Source organism: Misgurnus anguillicaudatus, chromosome 1, assembly GCF_027580225.2.
Source record: "Misgurnus anguillicaudatus chromosome 1, ASM2758022v2, whole genome shotgun sequence".
NCBI lineage: Eukaryota > Metazoa > Chordata > Actinopteri > Cypriniformes > Cobitidae > Misgurnus > Misgurnus anguillicaudatus.
In genome coordinates, this window is record NC_073337.2 from 7,008,845 (window position 1) to 7,023,887 (window position 15,043).

General features: G+C 37.9%; 1 protein-coding gene across 1 annotated transcript; it reads right to left on the reverse strand.

The window, feature by feature from the left end:
• Positions 1–10,332: 10,332 nt before the first annotated feature.
• On the reverse strand, positions 10,333–14,137 carry tigarb (TP53 induced glycolysis regulatory phosphatase b). Its single transcript, XM_055190861.2, has 6 exons — positions 13,802–14,137; positions 13,577–13,614; positions 13,364–13,485; positions 13,144–13,221; positions 11,240–11,350; positions 10,333–11,032 (listed from the first exon to the last, which is right to left on the reverse strand). The coding sequence occupies exons 1-6, from the start codon at positions 13,834–13,836 to the stop codon at positions 10,622–10,624; spliced, it is 795 nt and encodes a 264-aa protein (XP_055046836.1). The 5' UTR covers positions 13,837–14,137; the 3' UTR covers positions 10,333–10,621.
• Between the last annotated feature and the right edge of the window lie 906 nt (positions 14,138–15,043).

The following is a 15,043-nucleotide window of genomic DNA, read 5'->3' on the forward strand; positions in this document are numbered from 1 at the left end:
TGATATGTCCGCTTTAACTTGTAGCCACTGCACTGTAAAAAGTTAAAACAAGTAGGGATTTGCTAGTCCATTCAACCGATAATTTTTAGCTTTTTCCTTTTAAAAAGTTGACATGACTTATAAAAACATGTTGAAATTGTTTAACTTAAAGAATTAGTCCATTTTCTTTAAAAAAATCCAGATAATTTACTCACCACCATGTCATTCAAAATGTTGACGTATTTCTTTGTTCAGTCGAGAAGAAAGTATGTTTTTTGAGGAAAACATTCCAGGATTTTTTCTCAGTTTAATGGACCCCAACACTTAACAGTTTTAATGCAGTTTAAAATTGCAGTTTCAAAGGACTCTAAACGATCCCAAATGAGGCATAAGGGTCTTATCTAGCGAAACGATTGTCACTCTTGACAAAAAAAATAAAAAATATGCACCTCCAAACCACAACCTCCCGTCCACCTCCGGTCATGCGACGCGCCAGCGCGACCTCACGCAATAAGTGACGTCAAGAGGTCACGGATGATGTATGCGAAACTCCGCCCCAGTGTTTACAAGTGTGGAGAAAGAGGACCGCTCCGACGTTGTTATATGTCGAATGATACTAATAAATGTCTTTGTGTCAGTTTATTGTTTAAAATGGTCCACAAATGTGCGTTTCATATATGTAACACGTGACCTTTCCACGGCATTACGCAATTACGTGAGGTCGCGCTGGCGCATCACAGGACCAGAGATAGACGAGAAGTTGTGGTTTAAAAGTGCATATTTTTTATTTTTCTCAAAAATGACAATCGTTTTGCCACATACTCGTTTTGGACCATTTAGAGTCTTTTGAAACTGCAATTTTAAACTGCATTAAAACTGTTAAGTGTCGGGGTCCACCAAAGTCCATGAAAATTAGAAAAATCCTGGGATGCTTTCCTCAAAAAGCACAATTTCTCCCCGACTGAACAAAGAAAGACACCAACATTTTGAATGCCACGGTGGTGAGTAAATTATCTGGATTTTTTTAAGAAACTGGACTAATCCTTTAAAGTTACAAAAAAGTATTGATTTGACAAAAATGCTGCAATTTTTACAGTGTGTTTGTATCCTTTTGTGATACTTTTGTCTCTTTAAATTGTCATGGATTGCAAAGCCAAAGGAATATTTATTGTGTAATTTCAAAAATACACTCCAAAAAAATGCTGGGTAATTTGTGTTGGGTGTAATTTAACCTGGTGGGTTGTTTCAACCTTAAATGCTGGGTTGTTTCAAACCAATTAGGTCAAATATAAAAAAAAATTGTTAATTTAACCCAGCCGTCTCTTTTTGACTCAATGCATTAAATGCAGGACATATAAACATAAAAATGTTTTTTTTTCTCATTAAAAAACATCTACAGGAATATGCAAAGGTATATGGATACCTTGCATTGTTACAAAGGTTATGATTGACCAGTAAATATAGTGCCTGCAGTGGTAAGGTTTCACTGGGCCAGGGTTTTTATGTGCCAGGCTGAGTTGCAAGTACAGCACTAAAAGCACATTGTGTTCATGAGCTGTCAGAAACCCAGAGAGGAGGATGTTTCTCAGAGTATTTGACCCCTGCAGAAAGCAGGAACTCACTGTTACTACGCCTGATCCTCGCAGCAGAATGACTCAGGCAAAAACTTCTGTCTAACAAATAAATGAAGGTCACTTCAGTTTTGCTGAGCAAGATCAGAATCGTGATTATTCTCATGTGTTTAAGGCTTTTTGTGCTGTTATTTCTCTTTTTTTGAGAACAGCACCGAATTTGCAAACTAAAAAGTGCACAGTCATTTTGATTGCTTACAAAGTCTCTTACTATACACTATACCGAATGAGTCCCTGTTCCTCAGTGTGACATTAAGTTATACAGCAACTATTGATTGTCCTCTATGTGCTCTGATCTGCATCCGAAAACAGAGAAACCACTAGAAGCCACTTAATGAAAATTCATCATTTAGCGCATAAAACAAATCAATTTAATTTTGTGATGAATCATTAAGATTAATAATGTAAAAATAGTCAATTGTTAAGATCCAAGTAAAACAAATTGTGATCTTATTAGTTTTATAGGCTAATATTTTTATGCGATTAGAAGCATAAAGTTTGATTTCACATTGATATTAAATCATAAATAAATGAGCTGGGTTTTCACAGCATCACAATTTGTTTATAAATCTTATAAACTTGCTGATATAAGACTTGTATGGGCCACTTTATATGGCACTTTATTGTTGTTTTGGACCTTGATAGCCTCAGTTCTCATTTGTTTTTATTAAACGGCAATGCTGAGCTTAAATTTAAACGCAAAACCGTGAAGACACATGAAGCTATATATTCGGGATGACTTGTTTGCATATAAATGGGCCGCACGAGTAACTCAAGAGACCGATTTAGACCGAGGACATTTTTGTTTTAGTTTTATTTTGGTCCGACGATGAAAAAAACTGAGTGATGTCAGTCGAGGATTTCTGCTGACTCAACCAACCACAAGCCCAGCAGTCCCCCGGCGTTCTCCCGAACTCTACACCAACACCAGCTCCCTCTGCCCAGCCCTGAAATGACAAGCATTCTTTACACATTCTCAGTCCCAACAAGCAAGAAAGGTGTTGCCGGCACTGATGCGGTCGTGAGGTGGGCGTATACACCTCTTTCCATTTTGTCATACCATTCTCAAAACAAGTGTTTGGGGCTTTAAGTGAGCCTTCAAGTGAGAACATGGTATCAGGGCAATTAGTAAAGGACCAGATACACACAGACACACACAAAATGTGCATGGGGAGTGACTCATCTATAACACTGTGTTTGTCCCTGTGCCAATAAAGCACTGCAGCAACGGCCATTTACATATTAAATGTATCATTACTGAGACAGTAACTATATAGCCATTCATTTATCATCATTACAGGCAGGCAGGGAGGCAACACAACGTTCCTTTAAACAAATGAGGCTCTAGAGGAACATCACATCCTTTCTCTCAGCATGTTAAAATAGCACAAAAAGTTATCTATATGAATGGCATACAAAAGAAAGACTTTGGTATTAAGCAAGCAACAGTTGCATTACTGAACCTGCAAAATATGTACCCTTATGCTGCCCAAAATAATACTGCAAGAATAAACATGTCAGAACATCTTAGTCAGACTTCATCTTAAAAGTTAAATCATCTTATTCATTGTCAGGTATTTTTATCGCCCTCTTCTGGTGTAAAAAACAGAAGGCATCTATCCTGTGCAATGGCTATCAATTTACTGCATTGCAGCACTGGGACATTGTCACTCATTTCGGCAGTGTGTCTCATCCACAGAAGATCCGAATTTGAAACAAAAAGTTGTTCTTGATGTCCTGTATTTACTTTGGGAATAAAGAAAGTCTGCATTAGTCCATAAACAACAATTAGCAGCACCAAAGTTATTCATAAAACATAAACATATTTAATCAATTCATAATAATAATCTTGGTTTTGAAAAACAAACATGCATATTTGTGTGCCCTGCTAAGCAAAAGTGAGTTCAGAAAACCAGAGGAACGTTATTCAGAAGCTTAAACACGTTCAATAGATAAAATCAGATTATAAAGTTCACTCTGCAATGCTGAATCCATTGTGTCTCAGATGTAAGACTGCAGTGGAAATCTTTATACTTGTGTGATAGCTTACACTGAACACAAATGCACAAAACAAACTAGTTTCCTGAAGAGATCACTCAAGATCACTCATGACTACACCTGATACAAATAGACTAATGCATGAGAAAAATCCTAGTGATTATAATAATCTGTGTTGTTATAAAGTTTGTAAAGGGATTGAGTAGACATTTGTTTTAATAGCTTGGCACTATTCAGTTGATTTCCAACAAAAGCAAACCTCAGGAGTAACAAAGTCACTAAACATTAATGTGAAGGACTGATAGCATGCCAAGATATAGCTGTAAATCAAAACAAGGGACATTCAGTAAAATTTTTATTTTTGAAGTGTTCTTTAAGGCAGTGGTTTTCAAACTGGGGGCCAGGGCCCCCAGGGGGGCCGCGAGATGGTGCCAGGGGGGCCCCAGTTTTATGAAATACATTAATTTTTCATGAATTCTTTGTAATTAAACCTAAAAAAAATAAGGCTACTAACCAAAAGCACTACTTTTTTTGTATAATTTAATGTTTTTTTATTAAAATTTTAGAACAGTTTTTTGTCACAAATTTTCTTTGGGGGGCCACGAAGGAATGCACCATACACGAGGGGGCCCGCACGCTGAAAAAGTTTGGGAACCACTGCTTTAAAGGACACTCCACTTTAAAATAAATCCTCATTTTCCTGCTCCCCTAGAGTTAAAGGTGCAGTGTGTAATTTTTAGAAGGATCTCTTGACGGAAATGCAAAATAATATACAAAACTATATTATTAGGGGTGTATAAAGATCTTTCATAATGAACTGTTATGTGTTTATTACCTTAGAACGAGACCTTTTTATCTACATACACAGAGGGTCCCCTTACATGGAAGTCGCCATTTTGTGCCGCCATTTTTCTACAGAAGCCCTTAACGGACAATTTTTTACTAAGTTGTCTCTGACTAAGACATGTTTGTCCGGTGGTGGCTACCGTAGCTTCTCTATGTGTTTCAAAAGCGAGGGGTGAGCAGTGGACTAACACGTTGGCAATTTGCTATAATTTACACACTGCACCTTTAAACATTTGATTTTTATCGTTTTGGAATGCATTTAGCTGATCTCTGGGTCTGGCGCTACCACTTTTAGCATAGTTTAGCAAAATCCATTGAATCTGATTAGACCATTAGCATCGCGCTCAAAAATAACCAAAGATTTTTGAAATTTTTCCAATTTGACTCTTCTGTAGTTACATCGTGTACTAAGGCTGACAGAAAATTAAAAGTTGTGATTTTCTAGGCAGATGGCTAGGAACTATACTCTCATTCTGGCGTAATAATCAAGGACATTGTGTCTCCTGCAGCCATGTTACGGCAGCAAAGTCCTTGATTATTACGCCAGAATGAGAGTATAGTTCCTAGACATATCTGCCTAGAAAATCATAACTTTTAATTTGGTCTTAGTAAACGATGTAACTACAGAAGAGTCAAATTGGAAAAATTTCGAAAATCTTTGGTTATTTTTGAGGGTGATGCTAATGGTCTAATCAGATTCAATGGATTTTGCTAAGCTAAGCTAAAAGTGGTAGCGCCAGACCCAGAGATCAGCTAAATGCATTCCAAAACGGTAAAAATCAAATGTTTAACTCTAGGGAAGCTGGAAAATGAGTATACTTTTTTAAGTGGAGTGTTCCTTTAAATATGAAGTAGTATGATGCTTAAATTATGTTTCATGAATGAAACACGGATTTCCTTTGCCGTATTCTAGAGTAGGTCTTTTTTGTTATGTTTATTTGGCGGAAATGTTTGCATAATGAAATAAAAATGATCCCTCAACACATACAAATGTAAACTCAGGAAAACTGAATCTTTCTCTCTCTCTCTCTTTTATCATGGCAATTACCACATGGGTGCATGTTCTGCATAAACAAACTCTTCGAAAGCAACTGTTTGTGTACTGAAGGAAAATAAACTCCGGAACACGATGCACCACAGAGCTTTCTCTGCCCACAATGTCCCCACCAAGGTCTGTGGCACGATCCAGTTTGGTCACGCTGTGGTTTAGCTCTGAGGAAAACTGACCTCAGGCCATTTTTGAGTTACAGGAGCAAGAACAGGATATCCGAAAGTCCCGGTCCAGCCCTCTGGTCCTTTTATAGAGAGTACAGGAAGTGCAATCAGTACCCACAAATGAAACACCTCTAATTATGAGCTGAAAATGTTGAAGAGATGATCATTAACATGCCAAAAAAACTCCTCCATCAGACCGGATGTTACCTTACATCCTTAAGCCGTTTTCAAACCTTCTTATTTATAAACACAGCTTCTCAAAATGAAATGCTTTCATTTGTTAACTCAAAATAGCTATGAAATTGGATTCTGTTAGTTAATAGATGGGTGATGTGGTTTCTTTACACTACATTAGTTCTGTGTGTGTGTGTTTGATTAATGAACACTTTAACTGGATTGTATTGACTTGTTATCTCACAGGGGCCATGAGAGCTTTGCTGTATCATCAATGTGTGTTCCCTCGAGACTCTCTGAGCGCCGGCCCAATGCTCACTTTACACCATACGGCTGTCTGAAGCTTAAATAACAGGAATTAAGTGGCATTTACTTTACCTCCATAAGGACAGAGATGATAATGGGTCGGTTTTAAAGACAAAGCATAAGACTAAGAGTGCAATTACAACTTCTCTTTAGGTGAAGATACATAATCTTTATCTGTGTTTTAAAGCGAGTGGAAGTCAGTACTGTAAAATTAATACTTTTTGTGAAAGTTTTACCTGAACAAAGCTTCAGGTCTGGTCAGGTTTGATGGTTTTAAAGGGTATTTGTCAGTCTGACCAGGGCCGTGCACAGGGGGGTGGCCAGGTGGCTAGAGCAACTGCCCTTCTGCCCTAATCGGCTGAGGTGCCCCTCTCGCCAACCCCAGTCAAAGTGTTCTGTTACCGCTCGTCTAAAGATCCACTGTTTCTGGTAATCCACTTCGTGATTTCCCGCCCGCTCCGCAGCATCTTTCACATTCTGTGTCCACTCTTTGAAGGGCGAAGACGACAGTTTGTTGTATTAACAGGTAGATTCATTACATTACCTCAGTTGTTGAGCTGCTCAATTAGTAATTTGGTAGTTTGAAGCCGAGAGAGGTCGTGTTCTATATTTATTTTTGCTTGATTGTGTTCTCGGGATCACTACTTAATTTTCTCGTTATCTCGACATAACAAAAGTTGTATTCTTGTGATGTGATTAAAGCTTACGTGTACTCAATAGAACATAATTTTTAGACAGCAAAAGCATATTTAGCTAAATTAGCATGGATGAACAAATTTCTAATGCTGCGTCCGAAACAGCCTACTACTTACTATATAGTACGCGAAAAGCAGTAGGCGAGGTGAGTAGTATGTCCGAATACATAGTATTCGAAAAACAGTATGCGAAAAGTACCCGGATGACCTACTACTTCCGGTTAGATTTTGCAGTGTGCATACGATGGACGCTTCGCTATCCCATGATGCCCCGGGAGAGGAGTTATCCAACGAAGAAGACGGGGCATGCGGTTGTTTTCGCGCTAAAATGACATGACGTGATGACGACGTATGTCACGTGATGTAGCAACATGGCGGATGTAGTACGTCCGAATCTCATTCATACTACCAGGATTCATACTATACAGTACCTACTGTTTTAACGCTAAGTAAGTAGGTACTTCATCTAATTCAGTACCTACTATACAGTATGCGGTTTCGGACGCAGCCTAAGATTTTACTTATATCAGGGACTCGCTCAAGATGAAACAGATTTGCCAATAATTGACAATTTGATAGGGCGGTGAATTTAGGGGCCGTCTCTAAAGTACTCCATATACGTTTCTACCTTAAACAGCATTAAAATTTAATAACTTAAATCAACAAACAGTCACAAAACCAACTGTAAAGTGTTCGTGGTTGTCAACTATAATGCACACTTTTTTAGATGTTTTATATTTATTCAAATAAACTGTTAAATACTATTGAAGATAGAAACGTGTACAGTGCACTTTAGAGATGGTCCCTAAATTCACGAACATCAAACTTTATTTATTTATCAGTCTATCGACAATTAGCTACGCGTGGTAACGGCGAAGACTCCATATGCATCAGCAGTCCACTTCAAGGTAAATGAAATATTATGTACAGGAAATTACATTATTGCATTTGGATTATTATGTCTGGATAGCGAGAAAACAACTTTTGTTATCTCGAGATCATGAGAAAACAAGCAGCAAAAATAAAAATATGGATGACCTCTCTCGGCTTTCCTATGTTTTTGTATTTCTGTGGGTAATGAGTTGCTCTCTGTCTTCTAAAGTGCTAACAACTTAGCAAACATTTTTAGAATTACAGTGATTGTCTAATGTGTAATGTACCCGATGAGATCTAATATAAATAACACCAAATTTGCTGTTGTTAGCACACTTTGTCGACAAAAAATAAAAACAATGTTTTTTTAAAAAAAAGACAGAGTTGGAAGGGAGGCTGCAAAAGCTGTTCAAAATTGCAAACATGGATTCAAAGCATGTAAATCATATAGAATATTAAGAAGTTTTGTCACACTCTAAATCTTGTTATAAAGTCTATTTTCCATCATAATCACTTATATTATTTGATACTAATCTATAACACATCATATTGTTAAAACCATATAAATTCTGCCCCTCGTGCCCCCTTTTTTGTTTGGGCCACTGCCCCTCAAAATGTCTGTGCACGGCCCTGAGTCTGACCCATTAAACCGGCTATGAGAATAGCAAGCAGGCCGTTTCTTCAGCTGGGCAGTTTTATGAAGAGCAGCTGGACTAAAGCAGAACAAAATATTGCATGCATGTGACTTTGTTTTGGAAATCTATACAAGGAAACGAAATAAAAAATGTGAGGATTTCTGTGGCTTTTTACTGTTCTATAGAAGCAATTATAACAGCTGTTTTGCACTCGTTTCACCACAGATGGCAGTCAGTACATGTATAAACATAGGCCTACTATGCTTTGCCAAAAGCTTCTGCAATATACCGAGGGCTCAAACGATGCAGGCTGCTTATTGGCAGGGAAAATATATATGTGATTTTTTCTGGTCTGATATTTTAAGAGCTCTTGTAGGAGTTAAAGAATGCGCGGCCACAGACTAGTCAATCGTCTGCTTGAATTGCGGCACGTCAGAGCATTTAAACCATCCAGGTCCCCTGCGTGACCGACCTAGCCAAACTGCCACCCACTCACCGGCAGGAAAATGACAACCCTTAGAAGATCACGGAGGAGAATGAGGGACCATAGATGGTGAAGGTTTCCTGTCAGAGTGGGCGACAGCATCGACGTGTCACCCCCGTCTCCTCTAGGGGCCAGTAACACAGCACCATCTACTGGGTGAGATGCCACATCTCAGTCTGCCCTAAACAACACAAGAAGTCATACTGCAATCAATACACTTTTCAAGTGTTAAACAAACTTAATAAAAATTTACAAACACTCACAACCATGTTGAAAATGCTTAATTTATTCTGATGAGTTGAAATAATATAATAACATTTAAATGGGACATTTCACCCCAGAGTGCGTATGTGAAGTTTTAGCTCAAAATACCCCATAGATAATTTATTAAAGCATGTTAAATTTGCCACTTTTTAGATGTGCTGTGTTTGGGTGTCCTTTTTAATGCAAATGAGCTGATCTCTGCACTAAATGACAGTGCCGTGGTTGGATAGTGCAGATTAAGGGGTGGTATTATCCCCTTCTGACATCACAAGGGGAGCCAAATTACAATTACCTATTTTTGCACATGCTTTACCAAAACTAAGTTATTTTTTACATTTTTTAGGTTGATAGAAGAACTGGGGACCCAATTATAGCACTTAAGCATGGAACATTTTCATGATATGTCCCTTTTAACAGACATTATTACAAATTTCAGACATTATAAAATTACTTCTTAAAGAGGCCATGGCACAAGTCTTTTTTAAGATGTCAAATAAATTTTTGGTGTCCCCAGAGCACATATGTGAAGTTTTAGCTCAAAATACCATACAGATCATTTATTATAACATGTTAAAATTGCCACTTTGTAGGTGTGAGCGAAAATGTGCTGTTTTGGGTGTTTCCTTTAAAATGCAAATAGGCTGATAAAATTCAAACACTGATCACAATGATGGTGGTTTGTTGCAATTAAAACTCAATTGTGCTTTTCTCTGCACTAAATGGCAGTGCTGTGGTTGGATAGTGCAGATTAAGGGGTGGTATTATTATAATAAGAACTCCTTATGACATCATAAGGGGAGCCAAATTTTTTCATGTGCTTGTAGAGAATGGTTTACCAAAACTAAGTTACTGGGTTGATCTTTTTCACATTTTCTAGGTTGATAGAAGCACATAGGACCCAATCATAGCACTTAAACATGGAAAAAGTCAGATTTTCATGCCATGGCCCCTTTAAAAATTATTTTATTCATATTTGAATTAGATTAAGTGCTTGTGTGGATTCAGTTAAATTTTTAGTTCTGCCTGCACAAAAAAATGCGGGGTGGTTTACAATGCATGGTCAAAACAACAACAACACTTCTTCTAAGGATAATCTCTAAGCCGTTTTACACCTAATCTATTTATGAAAAAAAAAAGTTTACAGCAAACTATAAAATGCATTAAGAAAACATGCACAGGCAAAATGCCTTTGATAGTTTGCTTACAGTACATTCAAAAAAATCAATGAAGGCTTATATTTCTGTCAGTAACTTTATTAAATACAGTACATTATTTTTGGGTATATATATTTGAACAACAGTAGTGTGAAAAAAGTGCTTCTATAAGTTCAATGGGCATCAAACAGATGCATTCAGTCATTTGATAGGATAAATAAAATAGTTTTACAGCCTTAATATCATCAACACAATGCATGTATATTATAAACACATTAAATAAATCACACATCTTCACTACAAGTTCTTGAGTATGTATGGAGAAATAAACAATGGCCATGCCCCTCCAGGTCAGAGATGTTAACTCTCATAACACCGGTTTTCTGACATCCTCCAAATGGTCTTTTCTGTTGATAAAGACACAGTAGATGTGTGTAGCTCGTGGGCCGCTCTCCTCTCTCCGGAGTGTAAAGATAAACCTGCTGATGCCAGTGTTTGGACATGGTGAGAACACCTGGTTCATCTTCAGGCCTGCGGGCAGACAGCACTGCAAGTCCTCCACAAGGTGGCGCACGGATACGCGGATAAACGCACCGTGACTGACGATCAAAGCGTGGACGGGTATGCCACGGACTCCATCATCAGCGAGTCCAGCAATTATAGGCTGCTCCGGTTCTGATGGTCCAGAACAGGACGCAGAACAATGGTTGCGTGAGTCATGTTCATCTAACATGCGCTGATAGAAAGATTTGAGGAACCTCTTGAAGCGCATCTTTACCTGGATATACACATACAGAAACACACTTCTGCCATTCTGTGTGACGTATTTCAACCAAACACTTTTAACAACAAGTACAATGTGACGTATTGATTATTCTTACATGCAGCTGCACCAAATGTAAAATGCACCATATAAAAGCTACTTTCTGAACATTTATTCATCTTGATTTATATAATATCTTTTTTAAAAGGATGTAAGATCTACCTGATCCAATGTCTCTCCTCCGGGTGGGGTGTAGTCTCGGCAGGCCTGACCTGCAGCATTAGCCATGTTCTTCAGATCTTCTTTCGGGCGTCCTTCTGCCACTCCAAAACCCTGCAGAATGCATCACACACAAACAATTGAATTAATGCTATGTTTACATTTAGGCATTTGGCAAAAGCTTTTATGCAAAGCAACTTAAAAGTGCATTCAAGCTACTGTATAAACTTTTATCAGTGACTGTATTACATGGGAACTGAACCCACAACCTTTACGCTGTGAATGCAGTGCAACACCGGTCACATGCAACCAAATTATCTGTTTGTAATCGTATTGATGGCGATCAATCTGTGATACGATCAATAGGAGACAAGTATGCATGTTAATGCGTGAATCGTAGTATTTTCTCAATCGGAATGCAAAAGAAAAAACATGCAAGAGCAAGGCGATGACAACACGCATTATTAAGGTAATGGGGTCACGTGCTATACATTCTGCAGGATTTGTGTACTTTCATAACATTTCATAAAGCAATAAAATAGCTTTGTGCCTTTCAAAAATTGTGTTTTCATTGCCAATATCTGAAAACTTTTTAAGAACAACTTTCTACAACTCAACTATGACTTTGTACATTTATTAAGAGATAAAGTGTTAACTCTGAGAACCAACGTTGCCAAGTCTGCTTTTTGGCGAAGTTCAGATTTAGGCAACTTTCCGCGAGTTGATTTTTTTCTGCGGGTTAAAAATGAAAGGATTTTGTTCATTACTTATTGGTATTTGGGCTGTGAATAGTCACTGGGGTGCTTTTTGGCTAATTTTAATCCGCGAATCTGGCAACCCTGGCTGTGCACTTGCACACACGTTTTGGTTTGGATTATGGCCCTGTCCCAATATACGCACTTCTGCCCTTGTGCCCCTCATATGCGCGCTCTCGCTAACGGGTGCAAGACCGTAGGGTGTCCCGATTCTGTAATGGTGCTCTCAGGGGTGATCATAAGGGCACTTAATGCACCCTTTTCGCAAGTGCGCATCAGACCGCACTTTGCTATGGGCTATTACCCAGAATCCTTGTAGTGTCCTGACATTTCCAACAGCTAACCAATGAGGGAGCGAAACGGTTGCTATGGTCGGACGCCGGCAAAACTCAGAGGGAAAACATTTAAAATGTTTACTTCACAAAGATAAGTTTAATAAGGAATTTCATACTCCTAAAATAATAGAGTTCAATGGCTTACTTCAGTTATTGTGTTACAAAACACATAAGTATTAGTGATAATATTAGCTAACATTTTACTTTATAGTACATTTATTGTGAAATTACTAACAGCTGGAAAACGCTCTGAGCGGGTAAACCAGCAATCAATCCACAGGGTCATGAGCAGGGTAGAATAATTCATTTCAAAGCTTGTCATTTTAATCTTAAGACAAACATTTAAGATATTCTTATGTAAATATTTGAGAATATTAAAAAGTGTTTGAGAAGTGCACTTGAAACATTGTTACGAACTTCTTATAATTTATCTAAACTACTTTACAATTTTTTTGTCTTAAGAATGTTTTCGTAAATCCAGCCCCAGATCACGACAGAAGTGACGTAGATAGTGACGTGTGTCAAACTGTCCCAATTCTGCTCTTCACCGCTTCGGGCCCTTACGCACTTACTCTGCTAAGTGCACTTTCAACAAGTGTCCACTTCAAGGAAGACCTTAGGGCTTAGTGTGAATATTGGGACAGGGCATATATAGAATGTACATGTAAATGAACGTTTTATACAGGTTGCAATGTTTTAGGGTACATGTAAATTGTACTGTCGTAAACTGCAATCGGATTAAATTCAGTCGGGTTGACTAAATTTGTCCATGTAAACATTAGCCAATGAGACTGAGAATAGTTTAGTTGACACTCACCCTCTCTCTGAGTAAAGGATCCAACACCATCTCAGTAGCAGAAGAATTAAGGTTGTTTTTTAAAATGATTTCAGCCGTCTTGGCGGAAAGAAGAAGAGATTTAATGAGATTCACCCCAAAATAAATATATTTGTAATGTAAAAGATTAAAATCAACCACTTCAGCTAAACTTTACCGTGTTGGGGTTAGATACAAAAAAAAACTTGATAAACTCACACACCTGAATGGCTCTCTGCAGGTTACTGACAAAGACATTAGTAAAATGCAGGTCTTTGAGATACACGCCAGCAGCTGCCGCCTGCTGATGTCCTGTATCTGACAGGAGTGTGTCAATGCCCTGACCTACACACAAACACAAACACACGCTTGCAAGGTGATCAGCTGATCATAGAGGTCAATGTTGGACACTTCGTTTTGTTTTTACTTAACTTACCTTGAAGCAACTTATCTCTATTGTAGTGCGTTTCGCCACTAAGAAACAGATCACATAATAACTTATGTTAGTGACAGTGAACATGTCAGGACATTTGATTATTCTAAAGTTATGTCATTTGCTATACATTTCAGGAAACAGATAATTAGCGCGTATATCACTCATTTATCACTATTTCAAACAAAAAAACATTTAAACAAACAGTACGTTCATGCACTCACTTACTGGCGAACGACTGTTAATGCAAATGTGAGCATCATAGGCGTATAACGGGCTCTTCCTGGTTCACGAGTACACGTGCGCGGCAGATAAATGACGTCACTAAACTGACGGCAACGTCCCTAAACCAAGTCTCCCCACTCTGCGGCAATTTTTGCAACGCCTGCGTGCAGCTATTTCAGTCATACAAGATCAAATCATTTCTACATGAATACTGATTTCTTTCAAATCGATGACTTACTTCACACTTTAACGACATATTTTCGGTCAACTAAACTTGACATCAAATGTACAATGATGTTTGTTTCTTACGCTCAAATTATGCTAAAAACACTTCTTCAGACTGTCCCGGCTACTGCGTATGCGCAAGTTCTTACAAGCCCCTCCCTCAGCGAATCGTGTAGTCTTTAACGATTGGCTCTTTTTACTGGAAGGCGGTACTTTATTTGCTAGAACGTTGCACTTTTGCTCATTCATAGTGATAGAGCTGCGGTGTCTTGTTTATGACTATGGTCTTTATAAATGGCATTCTGTCGCCCTCCTGTGGTGAGTTGTGTGAAGTACAAAGGCGCAACTGTAATAAACAAAATCAACGTTTAGGTAAAGTTAGTAGCGTTTTTTTTTTTTTTTTTTTTTTTTTGAGTTTGTAAGTACTATCTTTATTTGTTTTTGTACTTCTGTTATCAGTTTTGTAGTTTGTATTTCCGTGTTTTTTTGTATAGGCTACTCTTGCGCATTTATATTATTTGTAAACTAAAAAGATAAATAAATCTAATCATATATATTCGGGAATTGTTGACAGTGTTTTCAGTAAAAATGCTAAAACAAAAGCTTTTCCCTGCTTCTGCAGCGATCTGAACAATACAATAACAGTATACATACTTTTAAACAGCGTTAACCACGTTAAAATACAATGCGAAGAAAAGATTAATATGGTACAATGAGAATAGTGCACATTTTGGTACCTGACCAAAACGTCCATATGCCACAAATGTACAATTTCGGCTGATTTTACCTGCTTATCATTTGGTGTAGTTGAGATATATCTCCACTAGATGGCACAATTATATATCTGTTCCGTCAACGGTGGAGTTCGGCAGAACTCACAAACCACCACAGGAGGGCGCAATTCAGCAAAGTTACGTGTTACCAACATTGTCAGGTTTTATTTTTATTGTACGTAATACTTAAATAGTTGATTCTTTCATCAAGATTTAGAAACAAAAAAAAAATATGATTATAATACTT